The sequence below is a fragment of the Zonotrichia albicollis genome, chromosome 21, assembly GCF_047830755.1.
Source record: "Zonotrichia albicollis isolate bZonAlb1 chromosome 21, bZonAlb1.hap1, whole genome shotgun sequence".
NCBI classification, from domain to species: Eukaryota; Metazoa; Chordata; class Aves; order Passeriformes; family Passerellidae; genus Zonotrichia; species Zonotrichia albicollis.
Window position 1 is genome coordinate 10,009,030 of NC_133839.1, and position 25,561 is coordinate 10,034,590.

The 25,561-nt window shown below is 51.2% G+C and overlaps 1 protein-coding gene across 4 annotated transcripts in view; it reads right to left on the bottom strand.

Annotated features, from left to right (window-relative positions):
• The window catches only part of GPSM1 (G protein signaling modulator 1), a 65,700-nt gene that overhangs the window by 29,381 nt on the left and 10,758 nt on the right, over positions 1–25,561 (bottom strand). For 3 of the 4 annotated variants that reach the window (XM_005493242.4, XM_005493241.4, XM_014271445.3), the window contains exons 2-9: positions 15,550–15,771; positions 14,989–15,124; positions 14,367–14,509; positions 13,218–13,341; positions 11,577–11,692; positions 10,463–10,618; positions 8,219–8,327; positions 5,784–5,910 (exon numbers count right to left, since the gene is read on the bottom strand). In XM_005493242.4, the coding sequence (XP_005493299.2) occupies positions 5,784–5,910; positions 8,219–8,327; positions 10,463–10,618; positions 11,577–11,692; positions 13,218–13,341; positions 14,367–14,509; positions 14,989–15,124; positions 15,550–15,771 (1,133 nt within the window). Of the gene's footprint in view, positions 1–5,783; positions 5,911–8,218; positions 8,328–10,462; positions 10,619–11,576; positions 11,693–13,217; positions 13,342–14,366; positions 14,510–14,988; positions 15,125–15,549; positions 15,772–25,561 lie in introns of those variants that run through there. The other variant, XM_074556689.1, reaches the window with a different exon arrangement.

Consider the following 25,561-nt stretch of genomic DNA (forward strand, 5'->3'; position numbering starts at 1 on the left):
AGGGTGATTTGCAAATAAAACATTGGCAATTTGGGTCAAAGAATGAAATATTTAGGAGGAGTATTTGCAGAAAACACTTGAGAAAGTCAAGCCTGGAGGCTGTGGAAGGCTGGGCAGCGTCAGGCAGAGTCTTCTGTAACCAAACCCCCGCAGGCCATCCCTGCTGCAGACAGGAACACTCGTGGGGACAGAGGGATGTTCTGGAAGATCAGCTGAGCTGGGTGGAGCAGCTGGAGGAGGCTCAGAGCCCCAGGGCTCACCCAGCACAGGTGAGATGGGCTTGGCAGCAGCACCTGGCTCCTTCTGAGGGCAGGATTTCCCCTCCAGGATGCAGCAGAGCCTCATGACCTCCCACCAGCCATTATCAGCTGGTGTTGAGCAAGCAGAGATCAAAGGCAGGGTTCAGCTAAAAGTGACACACAATAATTAACGGGGGCAACATCTCCGGCAGCCAGACAAGCCCAAGGACACGATTCTGTCCTCCAGACTGACTCAGGGAGGGCAGGGAAGGAGCAGCCACGTGTCAGCTCAGCAGCCATCCAACACCCACAGGAAAATCCTCTAAAAAAGAGGGGGATGGACGTGATCCCTCCTCCTGTGATCAGCCAGCAGAACACACTGCCCACGCTGGACTGGGCTCTGGGCTCTGCCAGGGGCTTTGCTAAGCCAAGGTTGGCTGTGCCAGGGTTTGTCCCTGCCAGGGAATGGTCCTGAGGTCGCCCCAGGGATGACAGGGGCTCTGCTGAGCTCTGGCCTTGCCCTGCTCAGAGGAATGCCGAGACACATCCATACATACCATCCATTTCTGTGGCCACACATACAGAAAGTTTTAAGACAGAAAAAGAAATTCAAGCTGGGCAAGAAAGAGAAATTCCTTCTTCTCTTTTCTTTCAAAAGGCCCAGCAAGCAGAGGAATCCTGTTCCTCAGGGCAGTGCTGTGCTCATGGCCAGAGCAGCACCACAGCCAGGGCATTTCCTACCCAGCAGCTTCCAGGGAAAACTGTCTGGGAAGGAACCAGACAGCTCAGCAGGGCTGGGAGTGCTGCTGGAGCCTGGAACTGCAGCCAAAGGGAACTTCAGCCCTCCCAGAACCAAGGATTTCCAACAAGTTCTCCCTCCCCACAACAAGAGGTTTAATCTGGATTGGATGCACGGCTTTGCCACAAGCCACGTTGTGCCTTCTCTGCCACAGGCTTCAACAATTGGCCTGCTCCTCACCCTTTTTTCCAGCACTTGCCATCTCCCCTGGCATCAAGATAAAACAAATTTCAGTAGCACAACATCATCTTCTCCAGTCCTGGAGCATTTCCTCTGCTGTGAGCCAAGAACTGCTGCTGTATTTGACACCAGTGCTGGGAGGGAGGCTCATGCACACAGCAGGATCAGAGAGGAACCTTAAATACTCAGGGAAAAGCATTTCAAAACTTCCTAAAGCCAATACTGGGGCAGTCTGAAGTGAGTGCTAAATTACTGAGTTTAAAATCCAAATGACTCAGAGGTTCATCCCCCCACCAGTGCTGCTGGAATGACTTCACAGCTGTAACAGCAGAGGATTTAGAAAAAAACCTCATTATAAAGAGGAGGCATCCTTGAGAAACCTGAATCTTCACTGCAGAACCCCTGTGGAAGCAGCTCTCCTGAAGGGCCACACTGACAGGTCTTTTGGGCATCCCAAAAGTGTTCAGAAACATTCCTGTTTCCAGATACTGTAGAAGGGGAAGGATGGAAGATTGGATGGATGGATGGATGGATGGATGGATGGATGGATGGATGGACGGACGGATGGCAGGCATTCTCTCCCTGAGAGCCCCTGCTGGAGCACAGCAAAGCCACCAGCCCACCAGCCCTCCCTTCCCCTGGCCAAAAGCCACTCTGCTCCTGCAGCACCTCACCCATCCATCAGCCCTGCCTCAGCAGGTACAATCACCCAGCACAGCCTCAGGCTTTGCTTTTCACCATGAAGAAAAGGCTGAGCTGCAGCCCAGCAGCTCCTGGGAAACACCAAATCCAGCAGAGGAGATTGAACACTGAGCACTTTGAATTGCTGCCCTTGCTCAGAGTGGCTGCAGGGGACTGGGCAGGTTCTGTGCTGGGGATGTGACCCCAACCCTGCCCCAGGGAAGGCAAATGCTTCCCAGACAGTGAAATCACAGCCTGGGGGAGCAGGGCTGGCCCACTGTCAGCAAGATGCTGCTCTCACACTGCCACAGCTCCCAGCTGACAGCTTTCTGCAGGAGCATTGAGCAAACGACAGGGGAGGAACATCCCCGAGGCTGGGCAGCATCACCTCCTCCCTGCTTGCATCAGCACAGGGATGGTCAATGCTGCCTGCTTTATCAGCCCTAAACACTTTCTAGGTACTTCAAAGATATTTAAAGCGAGCAAACAAACAAAAACAAACAGGCTGGGAAACATAAAAGCAGATTTTTTCTTCTATTTCAGTCTGATTGATCCAAGGGTTCAAAGATTCCTGTGAAGAGATGAGCTCAAACTGCACTGAGGATGCAGAGCCCCACAGTCACAGCCCCACAGGGCTGAGCAGTGCTCAGGAGGGACTGGGGTGCTGTGCCCAGAACTCTCAGGGACGGAGCACAGAGCCCTGGAGCACCAGACAGGCAGGGCAGCCTCATCCCTGCCCCTTCTTAGCAGAGAGGGGAGTCAGGCTCATTCTCTGAGCCAAACTGGCAAGATTTACCTGTAAATAATCCCTTATTCCAGGAAAGGGCAGCTCAGAGCTCCCAGTCCATGCTGGGCACAGGCAGCTCCTCACAGAGCAGATCTGCAGCTTCAGCTCTTCTGCAAAAGGGCACCAGTGCTGTCTGTCTGTCTGCACCCCAGTGCTGGTTCTCACCCTGGTTGCCTTCACCCCTAAAAACAACCCCCTGGAGCCACAGAAAGTCCTTCATCCTCTCCAAAGGCAAAGCCTACCAGTGCTCAACTCTCAGCCTGCAGCGTGTGAAAGAGAAGGAGATTTATTCAGGGCCACATTTTTGGTTGTTTGGAGAAGCAAACCCAGCCCCTGTTTATTTACTTGGCGCTCCAGCTCCTCTCCAGCCTCCCTCAGTTTGTTGCTTTAAGCTCTGTGTGTTTGCCTTTCCCAACAAGGTCGCTGCTTTCACAAGACTCCTGCAGCCCTGCCCCACTTCCCCAGCCTCCAGCTTTGTCTTCTGACATCCAAATACTCTCAGAATATTAATTAAAATCATCAAGAGCTCAGCAAGGGGAGCCAGAACAGCAGAGAGAAACATCAGGCACTCCTTCCACCCCCAGAGCCCAGGGAAGGGCAGTGACCAAGGAGGAGCCTGTGAAGGACACCACAGTGAAAACCTGGCCCAGCCTCTGCTTGGAAGCCTTACTGTACCTGCCTGATGGAACTGATGTGTTTAATCACATTTGCCTCATCAGAGGGTTTTAGCATCCTTAGGAATGTGCAGCCATTTTGTAACTTTAAGCAGGAAAAAGAATCTGAATGGAATAAGAAAGTGAAAAGCTCTCCTCACCATGAGATTTGTCAACATCAAAAGGCACTGCTGGTTCAGGAGCCAGCTCCAACCTCAACTCCCTCACCTGCTTCCTATTACAGAAACAGATGTTCCTCTGGCTGGAAACTGCTGCTATTAATAATATAAATAATTATGCTCTTCTAATCATTTAATAGGTGCACAGGAGGGTACCAAAATTTCTGGCAGCCATAAAATACATCTCCCTCCCCTCAAGGGCTCAGAGACACATTGGTGGCCTCTCATCCTCCAGTGAAGTTTGGGATAGGAGAGGTGAAAAGGATAAAAGCTAAGGAGAAATCAAGGAGCCAGGCTCCTCTCTGCAGGCTGTGCCTCCTGTGGCAGGGCCAGCCCCTTCCCCACCTGCAGAGCACTGAGAGCTCAGCCAGGTGTGGCCTCGCAGTCCCTCCCTGCAGCCCAACACCACAGAGCTGATTTTACCTCCCCAGCAGATTCCCAGAGCTGGAGAGGGGGAATCAGCTCTCCAGATCCTTCTGTCCCTGCACTGCTAATCCCACTTGTTTGCCGTGTTCCTCCTCCCAAGAACACTTTGTCCTTCTCTCCACAAACAGCCCCAGCCTTGGGAATGTGAGCGGGAGCACCGCGGATTAACGGGGCCACTGCAACCTCCAGAGCTCTGCCTGCAGCTGCTCAGCCCTTCCCATCCTCCAGGATCCCACAGACCTGCACAGATCCCACTGCTGCCTCCAGATGTCAGCACAGCACATCTGGATCTGCAGAGGGCACTGAGCAGCCCCTGGGCCACATCCACACAGCCCCAATACTGAGATTTATTTCCTCTCCTCCTTTCACAACAGAGTAACCGGCCAGAAGTGTCGCAGACAACTTTTATGAAAAATCCTTTCCTTAAGATTTTTTCTCTTGAGAAGCTGGGAGGCCTCAGGAACAAAATGCAAGCAATGGTTATCTGCTGCTGTGGAATGCAACAGGTGCATCTGTGACTGGTCTCATGTGGTTGTTTCTAATTAAAGGCCAATCACAGCTGGCTCGGACTCTCTGTCCGAGCCACAAACCTTTGTTATCATTCTTTCCTATTCTATTCTTAGCTAGCCTTCTGATGAAACCTTTTCTTCTACTCTTTTAGTACAGTTTTAATGTAATATGTACAATAAAATAATAAATCAGCCTTCTGAAACATGGAGTCGGATCTTTGTCTCTTTCTCAACCCAAGAACCCCTGTGAACACGGTCACACAGAAGGAATCCCCTGAGGAGATGCCAGGCTTATTAAATTTTATGGGAAAAGAAAGGGTTAGGGTTATGAGCTCTGCAGGAGTTACAAGAGGAGATGAGGGGCACAGGGAGCTGGGGGAGCTGCTGTGGCCCCCACAGCATTTGAGCTCAGCTCCAGTGGGGCACAGCAGGACACTCTGGCTCCCTGCCCACACCTCACCTTGCCAGGAGCAGCTGCAGCAGGGAGGCAGCAGGTTATCAATGTGAGATCAATACACACACACACACAGCCAGCCTCTCCTGCCCTCCAGGGCACAGTGCCTCAGCCCCAGCATCATCCCCTCCACGTCAGCACTGCCCACAGGGCACTGTGCCCGTGCCACAAGGTCACATTTAATCAGTGACACCTCCTGGCATGCAGGGTGTGCATTAATAACTCTGCCCCAGCATGGAGCTGCCAGCTGGCAGTGCCAGGCACCCACCCGTGGGCAGTGGGCAGTCCAGGACAGTCCTGGCAGCCCTGTGGGGACCTGTCTGTGCCACCCTGCTCCCTGGCAGCACAGGCAGTGACCCAGAGCCAGTAAAGCCACTCTGGCTGCTGTGACCAAGTGTGGTCACATCTTCTTTCCACATTCAGCGCTGCTGGTGTTCCTGTCACCCAGTGTGTGCTGATGGTCCCAGCCTGCCTCCAGTCCCTGCCCTGGGCTTGTTACTGGGTGCTAATCAGAACAAGAGCAGCCAAAAATCCCTGCCAGTCACTCCTGAAAGCCTCAGGTATCAGTCAAATCAGAGAAAAGAAGCAGAGCTTTAAAAGACACAAAAGCTGGTTTGCTGCATGGCACGTGGAATTTCATTCCCAATGCAGATTAATTCCATTAACTCCTTCTGTGCCCTTTTTTGGGGACCATTTCTTGCTTTTGCAGCTTGTGGAAAGCACAGAGCAAACATCCCTCTGTGGTGAAGGCACTCACAGCTTATTCTGCTCCAGCATTTCCATTTCCTGCCCACTTGCAAATGGGGCAAGGAATGGTCCCTCCCCACACCACCAAATTCCTGACTTCCCAAAGCCACCAAAACGCCAGGAACTCACCTTGTGCCTCGTAGCCAGGGTAGGGATGAGCTGCAGCCAGGTGTTCCTCGCCAGGGGCCAGGCCCAGAGCTGTCCTGAGCTGGGCCATGTTCAGCTGTGCTGTCATCTCCCCGCTCCTGTCCCCAATCTGCAGCAGGAAAACCAACAGGGACTGGTTAAAGGCAGGGGCTGCTCCAAGCACACAGCCCCCAGCCCAGGCTTTGCCAGGGCCACCCCAAAATCAAACACTGAGAGAGCACACAGCTCTCCAGAACCATTCCCCAGGGATCATTTGGGAGAGGGTCTGTGCTCGCCGTGCTGCAGCTCAAACAGCTCAGGGCAAGGACCGAGAGGGCTCAGCTCGCCCACTGCCACAGGACTGAGCCTCAATGGGCTCATCTGGGCTGTCCTGCAGGCACACAGAGCCCTGGAGCTCCCAGCCCTGTTCCTCAAGGATTTCCATAGTTACTGAGCACAGACACCATCAGCCACGTGGGCACACCAGGGCCCTGGGAGCCCTTCTCTCCTGGCTCACAGCCATACAACTTCGAGTTGTTCCTAGTGATCCACCCACACAATGCTCCAAAAATTCCTTCACAAGTCCACATTTTCCCCAATTGCCACCTCTAGCTGGCCTGAGGCCAAGGAAGCTGATGTTACACGTTTGGACAGAGATGTTAAAATGAGGAGTTGTGGGACACAGCACTGGATCCTCCTCAGAGTTTAAGCCAAGCAGAGAATGGCTGTGCTGCACACCACAGAGGTCACCCAGAAACTGCCTCTAATCTTCAGAGGAAGACCTTGGCTGTTCCCCTGGAGAGGCCAGCTCCTGTTAAATGCCTGGCAACAGCTCCTTTGTGTCCCCTGCCATGGGCTGCAGCATGGAACAAACCCATAAATCCCCACATTATTTATGACAAAGCCCCAAGCTCCAGTAAAGGGAGGCAGATCAAAGGGCTTATCACCAGGCATAAATCCCCCTGCCAATTACAGGAGATTTGCTGTTGACATCATCTCCAGAGAAATGACTATGGCCATGTTAGGTCCTACAGTCCTTGATGCTCATTTATTAAATGCTTCCCTGACTTCCACTCAGTTCAGATCATCTCCAAAGCCCCATTAACAACCAGCAACAGACAGGCAGGACAATGACCCCGGGCAGGAGCTGCCACACACACAGCAAAGCCCTGGTTCCTGCCCCCAGCCTCCCAGAGCTGCACTCTGAGATGACAAAAGTACTCCAGAGCAGTGGCAGCTGCCAGGGTCTTTAGGTAAATATCCTTTATTCCAGTGGGATTTTGTGAGTAACCTCTGATCAACCTGCAGCAGTTTCCATGTGGTTACCCTGGGCTGGTTTCACTTGGATTCAAATACCACCATTAGGTTTTTGTTGGGAAGAAGGTGATGGGAAGTGAGTTATGAACATCAGCATGAAAAGGCTGAATTCCACGAGGTTTCTCCTGGCCAAAATCCTGGTGCTTGTAAAGGGACAGTCTCTCATAATTCATGATGGGGGGGGATTTCATCAGTCACCTGCCACGAGGAACCCACAGCTGGCACAGCTGGAGCCACAGCCAGCACCCTGCAGTGACAACACTGGGACCCCCACCCTGCTGGGTCTCCCCTCCACCCCCAAAAGCCCCAGGACCAGCAGGGCTGATCCTCCCAGGGCTCCCCAGCTATCTGAGGACTCAGCCCCAGCCTGAACAGAGCCGGGAAAGTCCTAAAATGTGCAGGGCCAAAGAACAGTATTTCTGTGTGCCTGATAAGTATAATTAAATCTGTAATTAGGCTGCTGTGTCAGCCCTACTCAGAGATTTAGCCAACCTAAGAGACAGGCAGGAGAACACCCAGCACACTTACAGATGGTGATTTCAATTAGTGCTTCAAGAGGGCAATTTCTTCATCTGGGGAAGACTAAAGAGGCCACAGCCGATTTCCTCAACACACTGAAAAGAGCAAACAGTGGAATTCTGGCTTTCTGCACTTCTGAGGCACCAGGAAAGCTGCAGAGAGCTGGGCAAGGTGAAACCAGAGCAGCTGCACACACAGAGGGGTGGCAGTGGCACAGGGCTGGCTGCAGGCTGTGTGAACCCAGGGACAGCACCCACACTGCAGCTCCAGCTCAGCTGGGATCACCAAAGTGGGATTTTACACCCTGGACACTGCACAACACCTTGGCCAGGCAGGGGATGAGTTTCCAGGTCCTTTCTCACCCAGAACTTTGGTTAAGAGCAAAGCACAGCTCACACACTTGTTGTAATCAAGGGCAAGGTTGGGAGCCTCCCATCAAAAAGTGTTTTCCAGCCAAGCTCTGCAGTTCCTAAGAACTGAGCCAGCACAGAGAGAAGGGCTTTCCAGAGCAGGGAGAGCATCAATTTAACTTATTGGCATAAAAGAGCCTTGCTCTCACCATTTGTCACAGGCTCCCTCTGGTTTGCACCAGCCTCTCTTACCTCTTGGGAGATCTCAAGGTGTTTCCTTGCAAAGTGCAAAGCCTGCTCGTGGCTCCCCAGGGACACGTAGGCATTTCCCAGGCTCCAGCAGGCTCTTCCTTCTCCCACCCTGCAGGACAGAAAACTGTCAAAGCACAGAAAATGCCGGGCAAAGCCAGCAGGGCCTCTTGGAGAGCCCTGACAGCCAAGGCTCCCTGCTCTGCTTCCACCTCCACAGAGCTCCTGCACTGAAAATGAAGCGAGCTGAACATCTTCAACTCTGCTTACACTGGGGATGGACAACAGGAGAGGCAGAACAGCACCCACAGGGACAAAGTGCCAGCATTGCAGCAAGTGCCAGCTTTGGCTTCACTGCTGAGCCCCAGCCTGAGAGGAGAAATCAAAGCTCCTGCCCAGCTCCCACCTCACACAAGCAGGGCTCCTCTCAGAGCTGCACAGAGAGAATGTGTCCTAGGGTGAGTTTATGGTGCTTGTATCCCCATCTGTGTGTTCTGTTTGTGCTGGATATCATGTTCTGTGCCTTCAAGACTGGCTCTGAAGGGTGAAAGTTTTGATTTGGTTTTGCTCTCAGCCACTCCCCCACAGCTGGCAGGACACACAGACAGGGCAGTACAAGGTGCTGCTTTTGCTTTTTGCTTTGCTCTCGCTTCTGCTTTGCATCTGCTTGCTCTTGCTTCTGCTCATTAGTTAGTTTAGCTGAACAGTCCAAACTCCTTCCTGGACTGTTTCTCCTTTCCCTTTTTTGAACCTACTTGAACCTGACCCAGACTGGGCCCTGGGAACTCCCAGAGTTTGCACCTTGTGGCTGCAGCAGCTGCCCCAGCGCTGGAGGGACTGAGAACAGAGCGACCACCCCCAAGAGAGACCTTCTGAATTTGTCAACTTTGTCAGAGTGGTGTCATCTGGTATTGTTCATTCTGTGTGCTGGGGGTGCTGTGCCTGTTCAATAAACAGGTTCTTTCCACTTCTCTCCAAGGAATCCTTCCCAAACCAGTTGTGGGATGGGGCTGTGTGGGTTTGCTGTCTGGAGGGGACCCCTTTGGAGATTCTCTCCCAAATTTGCCCTCAACCAGGACAGAAAGCAACACCCAGCTCTGGTTCAGCAGCAGCCCAGAGCTGAACCAGCAGGGAGAGAACACTGCAGGCAGCTGAGCCCCAGCACTGCATCACCAGGGTGAGCTCACAGCACGGAACTGCACCAGCAGAGCACAGGCACAGCTCTCCACAGGGCACTGCTGGATTCCATCAGCCAGGGGAATGTGGAGCTGCCCTGGGCAGCCCAGACCCCCAGCCTGGCTGTTTGCAGCTGTTTGCAGGAGCAGGCAGAGCCTCCTGAGCTCTGCAAACGAGCAGATGTGGGGGGAGAAAGGATAAAAAAAGCACCTGGGGGCGCAGGGGGAGGTTCAGCATGACTGCAACTCCCTTTTCAGAGGTTTGGGCGGGTTGATCAGCATTTCACCGTTTTTCTTGTCACCCTGCTCAATACCTTCTGCTCACAGGGTGTGTTCCCAGAAACGCAGGAGCCCACAGGCCTGCACCCCCACAGCATGATTCACCCCTGGTGGGATTGTGCCTGCCCCGAGCGGAGCCTGCCCGGCTGCTGGCACAGCTCTCCCATCCTGATGTCCCTGCTCCATCTAGTGGAGGACACCCGGGCTCCCAGGGAATTCAGCACCACACTGCAAAGGCACTGAGCTGCACGAGGGCTCAGGAGCAGAATATCCAGGAAAAAGGAACCAGCTTCTCAAAAAAATAATTAAATTTAAGAAAAACTAAAAGGCCAAGCCTCCTAAATAACGAGGAGCAAGACCAAGATACATCATCTGCATGCTGTCTATGCAACATCATCTGTACATGGAGGTTTCCAGCATTAACCCAGGGCAAAATGGCACACTTGTGTGCACTAAACACACAGATTTTAAGGGAAATATAACTTTTGGGAGCTCTCTAGAGGCCCTCCTGGGACAACACAGCAGCAGCACTGGCAAGGCACTGAGCACGATGCACCTCTCATTAGAAATCTCACTCAGCCCACACAGACACTGCACTGGGGGGCACAATCCCAGGTTTGAGTGACACCAGAAAGGTGAATCAGGCCAAGTTTTTGACAGATGATTGGACTAACAACTGGCTGCCCAGAGATTTCTAATGCCTCCCAAGCGCACACATCACTGGTGCTTAACCCCAGAGAACAGAAATCAGAAGGGTCAGGGCTCTCCACCCTCACCTGAGGCTCTCCCTTACCTGTCCCCCAGCTCCTGTGCTATCACCAGGTGCCTCAGGTGGTACTCAATGGCTTTCTCATAGTCCTGAAGCAGCGTGCACGTGTTCCCCAGGCTGTAGCAAGCCTGGGCTTCTACTGCTTGGTCCTTGAGCTGTCTGGAGAGCTGGAGCGTTTTCCTGCAGGGAACAGTGGGAACCAAGAACCCTGGTCAGTGCCAGGCCACAGGGAGGTCACCCCTTGGAGCAACACCCTGCATCACCCACCACAGCAGCCCTGTGCCACCCTGTTCTTCTAAATGTTTCCAAGCCTTCTAATGTTTACATTCTTGTAGCGAACTTCCTCACACATTTTATGTAAATAATTACTTGCTTTACATTCCTTTCTGGAGGAGAAACTTGACAGACTGCTGTTTTCTCCAGTGCCATGGGAGAGGTGGCACTTTCACCCTCCAATCCACTGTTGTCGAAGTGAAGGGAGCGACCCACCTTTGTTGAGCAGCATCTGACTCCAGTTTATTGATCAAATTAGACACCTTTTATAACAGTGCTAATTCACTTCATGCATATTGCAAAATCTGAGCTCCTGATAGGCTGTAGAGAAAACTTCAGCTCCTCCTTTTGTTTACAATACCTGAAGTTAGTTTATTGAAACCAAGATCAGTGTTCTCACCATGATATGAAAAGTTCTCAAAACCTTCATATCTGTTCTCAGACCGGCCATCTGTTCCCAGTGCAGCCAAGGACAGAATATTGCCTGTTTTTGAGGAAACAGTCTGAGAATCTTGTTGTTTATATAAAAGGTGGCTGAGAACCTAATTATTTACAGGATCAAGCCTGGGAAAGGCTGCTTTACAGCAGGCTTCTATCTTTCCCTCAGCTGAGTACCTTCATGGCCTCTTTCTTTAAGCCATGCTTAAACCAGGCTCTCCACACACTGTCACTTTGGAGAATCTCTAAATGTTAGAGGCAGAAATTAAACTCCCCTTCTTTTACATTGAAAGTCACAGTGTGCATGTAATTTTATTTCATGTCTTAGAGTGACAGCCCTGCTACCTCAGGTCCCTTGTCACAACCCCTGGTGCTGAGGGGTGGCTGTGACTGCTCAGGATTTAGGGGAGCAGCCCCTGGCACTCACCTGTAGTAGTCAGCAGAGATGTCAAACCTGCCCAGGAAGATGTGGGCATTGCCCAGGTTGCTGTAGGCACGGCGCTCTGCAGCCTTGTCCCCAAACTCCTTGGCGATGGCCAGGCGCTGCAGAGACACAGCACACACAGCCCTGTCAGCACCGACCCCTCTGCAACAGCAGCTGATCTTGTGTGACATTTGTGAGGTCCCCAGGAGGAATTGAGACTCTGACTTCCTCAGAGTCCGACACAGCTGATGGTGATTGGTCATTAAATTAAAACAATTCGCATGAAAACAAACATGCGCCTGTTGGTAAACAATCTCCAGACCACATTCCAAAGCAGCAAACACAGGAGAAGCCAATCAGATTATTACTTACATTTTTCTCTGAGGCTTCTCAGCTTCCCAGGAGAAGAAATCCTGACAAAAGGATTTTTCAGGAAAATGTGACAGTGACAATCTGCCCTGGGGAGCAGCTCCCAGGGCTGCAAAGCTCCCACCCAGCCAGTGCTGAACCTGCCTGGAAGGGTGGCTTTAGCAGGAAACCTCTCCCTCTTCTGCAGCTCAGCATCAGGAAAGGCTCTTGGAGAAGTGGCAGTGATGCTGCACCCCAGTGTCACAGTTATATTTTCTGAAAAATCTTTTTCCCCAGGATTTTGCTCCTGGGAAGATGAGAAGCTTCAGAGAAAAAGGAAAACAAATTCTTATTTGATTTGCTTCTCTTCTGTTTTGCTCATGCAGAATGTGTTTGGAGATTGTTTCATTGATTTTTGGCATGTTTTCACTCACTTGCTAATTATGGCCAAGCTGTGTTGAGGCCCTGGAAAGAGTCAAGTTTTCATTAGTATCTTTTTAACCTTCTGTAAATATATTTTCTGGTTTTTTTAGTATAGTTTTGTACAGTATTTTTAATGCAATATAGTATCATAAAACAATAAATTAGCCTTCTAAGAACATGGAGTCAAATTCACCATTCATTCCTGCCACAAGGCACCCAGCAAATACAAAACCCCAGTGCTGTGCCCCCAGCATTTAAAAACCAGAGGAGCAGTGAATCTCCATCTTCCCTGCATGGGAACTGATACACACTCTGCAACAGAAGCTAAATTGCATTTGAATTGGGACAGGGACTTTGTCACCTCACCTCCCTGTAAAGCTTTGCAGAAAGTTATTATGTTCTACAAGCAGCATTTATTCTTGATCAACAGCTCTTTCAGCAGCTTAATTAAATTCATGGCTTGCATTTATTAAAATCTAGACTGAGACAAATTAAGAGCAAAAAAAAAAAACCTCCTTGCTAGACCCAGCTGCAATTTGCCCTTGGATCCCTCCTTTGGTTTCCAAGCCAACAGCACCCTTCCCTCAAAGCTGCTCAGATGTGCTGATGGGACTGGAGTAAGGTTTGCTCAGAGTGAGGTGGTACAACAGGGCAGAGTTTGCTCAGAGTGAGTTGGTACAACAGGGCAGAGTTTGCTCAGAATGAGTTGGTACAGTAGGGCAGACCATGGGTCCCACAGGAGGATGAGAACAGCTCAGGGAAACATCTCCCTGTGCCTGCTGGGCTGGGGTGAGGAGGAAACATCTCCCTGTGCCTGCTGGGCTGGGGTGAGAAGCAAAGCTGCTGCCAGGAAGGAGCAGAGGTGTCTCCTACCTCCTTGTGGAAGGCAATGGCCTCAGTGAAGTTGCCCAGCAGGTACTGGGTGTTGCCAAGGTTGCCATAAGCACGGCCCTGCGCAGCTCTGTCCCCCAGCTCCTTCACCAGGGACAGGTTCCTCCTGAAAGAAAGCAGGCAGAGCATCCATGAGGCACAGCCCTGCACAGAGAGGAAGGAGAGGCAGCCCTGGAGAAGGCATTTCCCCCCCAAGCACAGGTGACAGGCTGGTGACCTGTGCTGGACATTCCTGGCAGCTCAGGCCAAGCCAGGGGTGCAGGTGCTGCTGCTGTGTCCCCTCAGGCAGTGGGTGACTCTGTGCAGGATCACACCTGTGCTCACATCAAACCAGAAATGGCCTCAGTGCAGCACCAGGAGCACAGGAAGATTTCCCTGTCCTGCTGCAGGGAGAGAGGCCAGATCCACAGTGCCATTCTCCTGGCATGTCTCTATCTTGTTTTTACCCTTTACACAGCACAGAGAATGGTGGAGCACTCACCACTGGCACAAATTCACCCCTTGGCTATGCTACATGCACCACTCCTTGGAGGAAGGGTGGGGAGCTGTTCATGGGCACTATCACATCCTCAGATATCAGGGAAGGGATAAAAGATCTTATCACTCTCCACACTTAAAAAGCCTATTTAAAAACCGCATCGCAAAAGCACAAGGAGAAAACACAAGCCCCAAATTCTGGTGCTGACCTTCCTGTGTGGCACATGACTGATCTTTGAAATTATTTGGGAAAAGGAAGGTTGAGACAAAGTGCAGATCCTCGAGCAGAGCCAGGACTCCAAAGTGCCTCCTCCCTGGGGTGAGGGGATGGAGACACGCAGGGCTCCATCCTCACAGAGGCCAGCAGAGAGCAGCAGGGGCCTCAGGAGCCGGGAGCTCAGCTTCCCACCCCAGCCCTGGCCAGCAGCACCGCTGCACTTCATTGCATGATCACCATTCAACCCACAGAGGCAATGCCAGCATGAATTTCAGCTCAGATCTTATAAAAGACCTCTCCTCACCTTCCTTGAGATTAATTTGCCAACACAGCTTGGCATCTCAGGGAAATATTCCTAATCTATTACAACCTGCAAATTCTCAGCCAGTGGCCCTGTTCCCTGCAGGAGAAGGGTCTGGCCAAGCTTGGATACTCACTCATAATATTCTGAAGCTTTCTGTAGTGTGTCCTTGACTTCCTGAGGCAGGTAGCCCGGGTCCTGGGCTGTGTTCCAGGATAAATGCTTTCCTTTTGCATGGTAAACATTCCCTATATTATAAAGAGCTCTGGCCTCACCTACCTACAGGGAGGAAGAACAGCAAAGTGTCACACTTCACATCCCAGCATGGGCCTCTCCTCTGCTGGGCAGAGATGGCCAGAACCATGAGTCTACATTGTCCTCCCCATCTTTCAGAACCATGAACCCATGTTGTCCTTCCCCATCTCTCAGAACCACAAGCCCACGTTGCCCTTTCCCGTTTTTGAGATCCACAATCCCACATTGTCCTTTCCCATCTCTCAGAACCATGACCCCACATTGTCCTTCCCCATCTTTCAGAACCATGACCCCACATTTTCCTTCCCCAATTTTCAGAACCATGACCCCACACTGTCCTTCCCCATGTTCACCCCCACAGCAGCAGCAGCAGTGTGATGGCAGCCAGCAGGGAGAGCTTCCCCCTGCAGCTCCTCCCAAGCCCACCTTGACCAGATCACATTTACTGACCTGCAGACAGGTAATTTTTAAAGCCAGGAGATATTTCCTGCTGGAAGCATTACCTTGTCCCCCTGCTCCCGAGAAATGTCCAGGTGTCTCTGGCAGCAAACCACAGCTTCATCAAACTGCCCCAGGATTTTCAGGGTGTTCCCAAGGTTGCCACTTGCCTTGGCCTCTCCAATTCGGTCCCCAATGGTTCTACAAGATGAAGATGTTAAAGAGCTCAGAGACTTTAATTCACCAAATAAAAATATCTGCTGGAGGCAGATTTAACTGCAGCTTAGCACAGACACATGGCTGGAGAGCTTCCCACAGGCTCCACAATTCTGAAGGCAGATCCTTGTTCCCCATTTGCTGTTTCAGAGCTGCTCTAATGACTGCAGGTCACTGCAGGGAGTGCTGGAGACAGAATTGGACCCTGCTCTTGCTGCAGGCACCCTCCCCACACCCCTTTCTCCACCTCCCTGCTCTGAAGGCAGCTGTCCCATCCTTGGTGAGTCCCAGGATCTCCACAGGACAATCCCAGTCAGTTTGGGATGTGTATTTCTGGGTTTAGGCCCCACAGAACCTGTCATCACTCAGGGCTGTGCCTGATGAGGATGAAGCAGAGCTGACACACTCACCTGGCCAGGGTGAGGTCGTGCTTGTGGTACAGCAGGGCCTTGGAATACTCCTTCAGGTAGAAATAGGCATTGCCCAGCTGGCTGTAGATGGCACTGAGAGTCTTCAGGTCCTCTGTCCCCACCTGCACTGCTGCTTCAAAGAAGGCTGCCCCAGCTTTGAAGTCCCCAGCCTTGCACAAGCGCTCTCCTTCCAGGGCCAGCTCCAGGCAGGATGCCTCCATCCTGCCAAAAACAAGGGAATTGTTTCTAGAGGAGTGTGGCTGCAGTGCTCCCACTCTGCCCTGCAGTGCTTACAGAGTTTGTTCATTGCACACCTTCAATTTATCCCCTGGAGCATCCAGACTCCACCTTCCAGTGGAAGTGTCTCTGCCCAAAGCAGGGTTTGGGATGAGAGGGTCTTCAAAGTCCTTTTCAACCCAAACCATTCTAAGATGCTCTGATTTACAGACCGCACCTGCAAGCAGCCAAAGCAGGAATCTGGACAAGAAGCTCAGGGCTCCTGGCTCCAGGACATGGAACCATCTCAGCACTAACACCTGCTCTCCTCCAGGTGCTGCAGAATTATACACCCGGGAATTTATACCTGGACCCTTTCCCCTGGGGTAACAGAGAGGGAAGCCAAATGGTAACAGGTTTTTCCTGGATACCAGAGAAAAGCCTGGACTGTGCAGATTTTCTTGGCTGAGCAGCTCCCAGCTCAGTGTCTGCTTTCCATTAACTCTGCTGCTGTCAGGTTTTCCACAGGCACTCAGCACATTTCCCTGCAGGGCAGAAAAGGCACACTGTCCTCCCTGCATTTTCTGACACCTCTGGCACTGGCACACTTCATGCTGTCAGAGAGAGAGAAAACATCCCCTCTGAGTGCCCCAAGCCTCCCTAAGCCCCAGCTGTCCCTGTTAGACCATGCCTATCCCAAGCTTCCACTGGAAATGTCCTGCCTGCTGCAAAGCCAGCCCCTTTCCCAAGGGGGATGGACACAGCATGTTCCTGCTCCTCCATCCTGATGCTTCTCTTTGCTCTCCTTCTGCTCAATTTATCCTGAAAAGTCAAAACTATCTAGGTCAAAGGTGGACATCGGCTGAGAAAAACACAGAGCTCCCTTGTCCAGAGGCAGAACAGCAAGGCTCTGTCAGAAGATAATAACTGCCCACAGGTGGTTTTAGAAGATAATAAAGGTCAGAAGATAATAACTGCCCACAGGTGGTTTCCAGTCTGTTCTGAGCACTTGGAGGAGTTTGTGGTACCCAGCCCAAGTGCCCAGCTGACTCCTCCTGCAGCACTTTCCTGCTGAGCCCTGGGAGATGCTCCCCAGAGCCACCCAGGAGCCCAACTTGGCAATGAGGGGCTCTGCAGAGCAAGGACAACCCATCCTGCACACAGCAGCTCCAGGGCAGCAAACAAAGGCAGCCCCTCCAGGAGCAGCCTGAAATGCAAACCCACGTCCCTGCTCATCTCCCTGCTCCCTGTGCCTCCAAACACACAACACTGGCATCCTCCAACCAGGACAACCACAAGGACTGGCCAAACAAAAGAAAAATAGCACAAGACTTGGTTTGAAACTCTCCCTGCAAACACACCTGTGGCCTCTTCTGGCTCGCTGCTCATCTGTCCCCAAAGCCACAAAGGGAGAAGGGGTTGTGAAGCAGCTCCTGTGAGCCCCCACCTCCAACTCCCACACAAACATTTCTTTCCAAAGCAATTCCCACATTTCAGTGGCTATTTTATTTACACAAGAAAGCTGCTTGTGCTGCCAGAGCAGCATTTGTCCTTGCCTCAGCTTCTGTTCAATAGCAGGAATAAAAGTATTAGGATTAAAAACATTTAACTTGTCTCTGCTGATCCTCTTGCTAGACCACATGAAAATTAGTAACAGTGAGTTTCTGCCAAGGGATCCCACCAAAACTTCATCAGTCCCAAGGTACATCTATGGTTTGCAGATCCTGCATCATCTCCAGCTATTGACAAGTCCCTGCTGATACACCCCAAACAAAAGGAGCTTTGGGACTGAAGGCAGACAAGAAACAGCTTGTGCTCAAACCAGCAGGATTAACTTCAGGCAGCTTAGTGGGGATGAGGCTGGAGAGGACCTGAAATGCAGGAATGAGCCACTACCACTGGAGTTAATGCTGGATTCCTGCTAGAAGGTTGCATAGACAGAATCAAACTAATCTGAACTTGAATTTCAACCCAAACCGAGCTTGAATTTCAACCCAAACAAAACTCCTTCCAATATCCAGGCTGTCTGTGAGAAATTGAGTTCACCAGCTGTAAACAGCCCAAACAACTGGGGTGGAGACCAACTTCCCAAATCCATGGCATTGCTGTACAGCTTGTGTGGAATTTTTGGGGTGATTTTAAGAGCTTGAACTGAAGGTTCCCATTCCCACAGCAACAAAACCCAGGTATACATTGCAGGGGTGGGACCAGAGTGAATTTTGTGCCCTGAGCCCACTGTGGGACACTGACACACCCTGTGGGTGCTGTCCTGGTGTTCCCATAGTAACTGTCCAGGCACAAGGCAGTGACATGACCTTCCAGTGCACACAGCCCTTAATTAAAATCTGTTTGTCCTTGAACAGGCTGCTCTGCAGAGTATCTGACTTATCTAATTAACATCACTGCTCAGCCTGGGACCTGAGCAAACAAGGGGAAGGCACAGGAGGCTTTTCCCTGCCTCCTGCTCTGCCAAACCTTCGCTGCCTTGGACAACAAACAGGGATTGCAATTGTTAACAGGAACACAACCCACTTGTAAAACCCCCCTGCCCTCCAGAGCTGCTTTTGGGAAGCATCCTTGCTTCAGCTCAATCACTTCAGCCTCAAAAGCACACAGGAAAACAATGCCAAGGGCAGAGGAATCAACTACAGGTCAAGGAACAAACTCAAGCACACTAAAATCCCACTTTAAAAAGCTTCCAAAGCCCACACAGCTCAACCAGCCATAAAACACAGCTGAAAGGACAACCCTGAACCAGGCAGTGAAGGGCAAACAGTCAGTGACAGTGAGGTGCAAGCCCTGCCCTACCTCTGCTGCTCTCTGTGCATTTTCTGCACACCCAAGGCTCCAAAGGCAGTGGCAGGAGGAAGCAGTGGGGCTGAGGCACACATAAATGCAGTGTTTGGCCATTACTGCACTCAGAATTCTGCCAGGGGAGTGAGAGGGTGGCACAATGCTGGTCCCATCAGCCCAGGAAGGGATGGCACTGCTCACACTCATTCCCTCCATCCCCTGTGCAGTGACAGGAGGAAACCTCTGCCCAATCCAACCCGGGCAGGGCCTCCCTCCCTCCTCCTTAAGTCTTTCTTTAAAGGATAACTGATGTGAAGGCAGAAAACGGGAGGAGCAGCCTTGAACGAGAGTGCCCAGGGTCGCCCATCACTGTCAGGCAGCAGCTAATGAAGAGCTGGAGCACAGATTGCCTTTTGCCTGCTGCAAGCTTGTTCAAAGGGCTCCACAGCAAAAATGTGCCTCTGGAAAAGGTAAAATAGAAAGATTTTCACACATCAAATGTTTTCAGCAATTTGGAGAAGGCAGAGACAGTCCCAGGAGTGCTGGGGAAGCCAAGGACACTGTGAGGAAAAAAGGGAACAGCACAAGGTGCCACCAGCGCCATTCTCAGTGATCACCATGACTGCTGTCAAACACCATAATTAGGATATTGTAATTGGGTGATGATAGAGGTCCCCAGAGTGGGAACACCACACCCAGACCTCCCAACATCCTGCTCAGGGCTGCCTTGCTCACAGCAACCTGTCACTGCTGACAACAGCTCCATCGGGGCACACAGAAAATGATCGTGGCACCAGACACAGCCTGGGGTCACCCGTCTGCTGCCTTAAATATTGCAAATATCACAGGGCAGGAGAAACTCTGCCTGCCTGCAAGGTGAAACTGCCTTTCAAAAAAGGAGAGAAGGGAAAAGGAAAGGTATTTATAGATATTTGATTCATGTTAGTGGGGGCGATTGCAGAGCTCATTCCCAATCAGACCTCGTGTAGTTCAGAACTCCAGGCTTTTAGACAGAAGGTAAGGCAGAAAAAAACCCATCAAAACCATCAAGAGTAGTAAAAAAAAAATCCCCCTTAGTATTTCTATTGATTTGAGTTAGCGAAGCAACAGATTTTAGCATCTTACTTGCAATCTGATTAGTTTTGTACAAAAATAAATCTAATTCCAGAGCGCTGCTGACGGGCAATTAAACATTTCTTCTGAAGCAAAAAAGGATCACATTTACCAGGTGCTCAGTGTAAATGCATATTCACTGCCTTAACAAATTAAATATGCATTGAAATAATGACTTTCTTTAAGGGTGTGCTGCCAGTCAATCAAGTTGGGAATTATTCCCCTTCAGCAATTTCCTCTGGCAGCCCTGCACGGCTCCCGTGGCTGAGAGGGAGCTGATGGCTCTGAACCACCAGGGCCAGGTGGCCTCAGACCCTTGGGATGTGTCCCCTCCACTCATGGGGAGTGCTCTGAATATTTTCCTTTGCCCCCCTACCTGAGAAAAGCTGTTCCAGACCCTCCTGAGGCACAGGCTGAGTTATTCACATGAATTTATACCCATTTAGCCTCAGGCACTGCTCTCTCTGCCTGGGGCACTCTCCCAAGGGTTTGGGGCAGCTTTCCCTGTTTACTGTGCCCCAGGCAGGGTCCAGCACATCCACACCTGCCTCTCTCTCCCACTTACTCCCAATGAGCTCCAATCTTTAATAAAATCCCATTCCTTGCTCCTAAATCCAGGTGATTTCAGCCTCCTCCCCTCAAATACCATCTCCTTGCCACAGCACTGCACCCATCCATCATTCAGTCCCTCCTCTCCATCACCAACAGCAGCAACCTGGCAGGAGAATAGTGAAAATCCTCAATTATCTCTCTCCCAAATACAGCTCTGCCCAGCACAGCCCCTCACTCCCCACCCACATCACATCCCCAGCACTGATCCCCTCCTGACAAGCAGCTTTGTGTCTCAAACTCCCTGTTTCTGGCACGGAGGGTGACAAACCAACCAAGATTCACATGAAATGAGCCTGGCTCCAAGCACTTCTGGAAGCTGGAAACAGCACACAGGAGCTGCTTCCCCTGCAGCCAAAGGGCAGAGCCCCAGGGACAGCCTGACCCGCCCCTCACCCCAGCAGAGGGGAAGGAAACAAAACCTCCTGTTGAGCTGGGAGAGGAAAAGGTCAGAGATGGAACCAGGAACGCTGCACCCAAGTCCTCCTCAACTTCTGAGCTGGTTCCAAACATCTGGGGCAGAGCCTGCACATCTGGTTCCCACTGCACACACCTCCACTGCTGGGAACACTGCAGAGAGTCCTTTCAGTGACCCCTGAGCTGGAAATAACAATATCCACACTCTCCCTGCTGCTGGGGAAGTGTTTGCTCAAGCCGGAGCTCTGGGGATTACCCAGACCCAGCAATTTGCACTGCAGGCTTTTGCTAAAGGCACAGAACAGAAAATCCAGAGGGGAAAAACTCCAGGGAGCTCTGGAAGCTGCTGGGTCTGTGCTGGCTGCAGATTTCCTGTCCCCTCACTGATGCAGCATCAGTGCTCCACAGTAGTCATTTCAGCTAATTGCTATCTACCATTAGCTGCAGAGTACTTACAAGGGATTCAATTCCACTGCATATTTGCTAATAAATCCCAAATGCCACTGAGGAAGACAGCTGTATTTAGCTGCCTTTACCCTCTCATTAGCAGCGCTGAATGAGACCCCATTTCAATGGGGAATGGCTCCAAAAAGCTGCATCATTGTCAGAAATCCAAATCCAAACTCCCCACTGCCTGCTGGAAAGCAAAAGTCATCCAGCACTCCCCTGCTTACACAACCTCTGTGGCTTTGATCCCTGGGCATGGGGGAGGAGGGGACAGATGGGAGCTATTTGCTGTTTTCGGAGTTATTTGCTGTTTTCAGAGTTATTTGCTTGGCTTTTTTATGTCTCTGAGTCGGTAGGTGCAGAAACTTCAACCTAAGGACTCCAAAATGTTTTGCAGAGGTGCGAGGGCAGCAATTACCCCATTTTTCAAAAAGGCAGCTGAGGCTCTGGGGGAAAATGATGCCTTGTTGTGAGTCAGCTGTAGGGAAGGGAAAGGAGCTCTGCCTCCCTCTTCCCAAAGGGAATGAGGTGAATGAGGTGCAGCACCTCCCATCCATCCATCGATGCTCCCAGCTCACCACATGCTCAAAAAACCAAAGAAAAGCCCCCAACCCCAGAAGCTGAAGAGATCCCTGACCTGCAGAAACCTTCCCCACACCTGGCAGGTTTGGGCTCTCAGTGAATGATACACTGGCAGCAATTATCCTGAATCCATGACCCAAATGCTGCCCACAAACCCAGCTGGACCCACAGGAAGAACAGAGAGCAAAAAGGGAATTTTTCTGTGTCAGCTGAGGAGTGAAATTTCTAACAGGCAATGAGAAGAAATTTAAGTCATTGTGCTCCAAAATTAGTCAAGTATCAAAGGACTACCATGGATGTAATTAACTTCCAGCACTTGAAAATGCTCAGACGAGATTAAGGTGCAAATGTGAATTTCATCTCAGCCTGGTTAACAGTTTCACTTGATAGCCAGTTTCAAAGCACTTAAATTATAAGATGCAAATACTTTGCAGGGTCTGAGGAAGTGATGATTAAGGAGATATCAATTTGAAAATTAATTCATTAAAACATGTTCTGACTCCCAAATGGGAAAAAAAAATTATTATGTATCCACCAAGTGTATGAACTGATCAAATTCTCTGAAGAACTGTGCAGGAGAACTCACTTTCAATAAGAGTGAGAATGAAATGAGCTTGGAACACAATTTCTTAGCACAGCTCATCAGCAGGGCATAAACCCAACCACCAGCAGCCACGTGAGAATAACAGAAATAAATGTAGAGGCCAGGAGCACCAGCCTGCCAAACACAAGTGGAGTCACGATGCTGATGCCTGAGGATGCTCCTTCCTCCCCAGAAACACAAGCCCAGCACTTTGGGCTGTTCCTGACCCATGAAATGGGCTCTGCAGAGCACCAGCAAACCAGCACCTGTTTTGGACATTTCTATTTGGTCACAGAAGAATGAGCTCAGCAAACAAAAGGAGCTTCCTGAGTTTTCCAAGAGTATTTTGCTTTCTTGAGCAGCACTAGCACCTTTAATGAGGTTGATCCATCACTGTGCCATTAAACAGCACTCTGGGGATGGTTTCACCTGCAGTGAAATGCTGTTTCCTTCACTCCCAAAAGCCAGAGAGCAGCAGAGGACATGCAGGCTGAGAGGCTTTTCAGGACAAACTTTGGCAACTGGGTCAACACACCTCTCACTAAAATATATAAATATATGCTGTGATTTAAACAAACATACTGCAGAATCCAGCATGTTACAATTACCATATAGATTAGAAAAATTAAGTGATTACCTTATCCACATCCAAACAATGAAAATAATTTGTTACCTATTTTATTTATGCTATTCAGCTTCTATTACCCACCAGTATAGAGGAGCTCATTCAGGCCAAACTTAATACTGAAAATGGGCAAGTCTGGGGGGCTCTTTCCAAATTCAGAAGAACCATAAATGAGAGATTTACAGACATCACCTCTCCAAAACTGCCCCAGACACCCAGGGGGGGCTCAGTGTCCTGGGATGGGAGAAGGGGCTCCTGAGCCAGGGATGGGTCCCCATGGATCCCCAGCAGGGCAGGGGGGCAGCTCAGCACCAGACTGAGCCCATGCCAGCCTCCCCCAGCTGCCTGCAGGGTCGGGCTCAGCCCCACCAGTGCCACCAGCACAATGGTCCCAGTTGTTCTGGGCAGCTGCACAGGCTGGGTGAGGTTTCCTCTCCTGCACAACCTTGAGTGAAAGCAAGGCTTGTTTGCTCCCAGGGCCCAGTCTATTCTCCATTCAAGCTGCCTGGAAACCCCTCCAGCTGCAGCCCCTACTTCTCCTTCCTCTCCCAGCCTGCCACTTGCTCCTGCCTGCAGCAGGAAAAGAACTGTGCATGGAAAAGGCGCTGCCAAGCCCCACAAACACCAGGGGCTGCCTTAGAGCCAAACCCAGCCAGCCAAAGGAGCCACCTCAGCCTGTGCCATGTCCCACCCCATCCCAAAGCTCCTGCAGCAGCTGCAGGCTGCCCACAGTGCCCACGTGGTGCCTCCTTGCTGCCCACAGCCAGGCTGTGGGGGCACGGCCATGGGATCCTTCATTGTGATGCAGCAGAAAAGGAAACCATGGCAAAGTTCACACCACAGCTTTTTCCAACCAACCAACTCCACAGCAGCCAATCTGGTTCTGCTCCCTTCCTGTCTCATCTGCTCCCACCAGCCCCAAGCCAAGGGTTCCAGGCCAAGAGAGAGAGAGAGAGAGAGAGGAGCCTTTGGGATCCAGCAGAGAATTCACACCCTGAGCCTGGGCTGGGAGCCAGCGAGGGGCTGAGCCTTCCCAGCTCACCAGAGAATGCTGAGGATGCTCTGCAGCACCTGAAAGGGGCTTGGATGGGACCTCAGTGACACAGCCAGCACAAACCTGGCCCTTGCTCTTCCTGCAGAGCTCTCTGAAGAGCAAACAGCAGGAACCAGACAAATCCAGTGAATCCAAACACACAGCAACTTCTTTTACATCTTTTTCAGATGACCATCTGGTAAAGCCTGTGTGGAGGGTGAAATCCAGCCAGGGAGAGGCTGTGCTATCCCTCCCTCAGTGATGACAGCCCTGAGTGCCCAGAGCAGAGGGACTGACAAAGGTGGCACTGCCAGGTCACACAGGGCATGTGGGCACAGCTCCTGCCAGGGCTGAAGCACTGCCAGCCACCAGGACAGATTGCTGCTGGCAGAGCTGCAGCACAGCAGATTGCACCAATTTCACATTGTTTTTCTGCAGCTGTCTCCTGCTCAGAGGGCTGTTCAAAGCATTGTTGTGCTCTCCCTGAAAATTCCAGGGGTGCCAAAAATCAGGCATCAGCCCAGAGACACTCATGGGTTTAGAAGGCCAGGAGAACAAGAGCTCACACTGGACACTGCCCTTCCCCCTGGCTGTTACACAAGGCATCCCTCCAGATTTTGTACAGATAATTCCACATCTGTCTATAAAACAAGGGAAGAGGCTCCCCAGGAGCTCAAATATCAGCCAGGTGTCCACTGCAACCCTTGCCAGCATCTCTGAAACTGCTCCTGCAGCTCCTCAGTGCAAACCCAACCCAGCAGATCAGCACCAAAAGTACTTCAGAGCACACTGTAGAAAAATCTGTGTATCCCACAAGGTGGGGAGCCCCCAAATCCAAGCGTGGCAGGAGTCCCAGAAAGGCACATGGTCCCACACAAGGTGAGAATTCCACTCAGCCTCCCTGCTCAGAGAGCAGCCCCGCTGTCTGGCACTGTGCTGGGTGTCTGCTGCCTCTCAGGATCCCTCCATCACCCTCCCAGCTGCTCCCACAGCACCCTGGCACCGAGTTCTCCACCACATCCCCCCAGATTTTCAGCACTTCTGCCCCAGCATGGAAAACATCTACCCTGGAAATGCTTCTGTGCAGATCAAGCACAGGGAGGCAGCTCCTGCTGCTCCCCACACACCACATCAGCCTGGCTCTGACACTGTGCCACAGTTCAATCTCAGGTGTAAACAGCAGCAAACACATTTTGAGAAGAGTTTGTCATGTAGATCACATCCTCTGTGTGTGAAGTGGGCTCTGGTCCTGCTCTTCCACAGGAGGGGTTTGTACCAACATCATGTTTCTTGAAATGTCTTCCCAAATCCAGCAAGATGCTCCTCTCCACAGGCCTGTTTTGGGTTTAATTTAGATCCTTCTTGCAATCTCACAGGTACTGCAATGAGTTTACAGACCACAGGCTGCTGCTCTGGAGCTCTGGGAGAATTCCCTGCTCCCCTCCTGCCTCACACTGGTGAGAGAAGGGAGGATCCAGCATCAGCCTCGCACACATGCCCAAATCCAGGGAGCCCATTTATTCTGACAACTGAATTATGCATGTCTGCAGAAAAAGAAAATCTCTGCTCCAGCACGGAGACATCATCATCATCC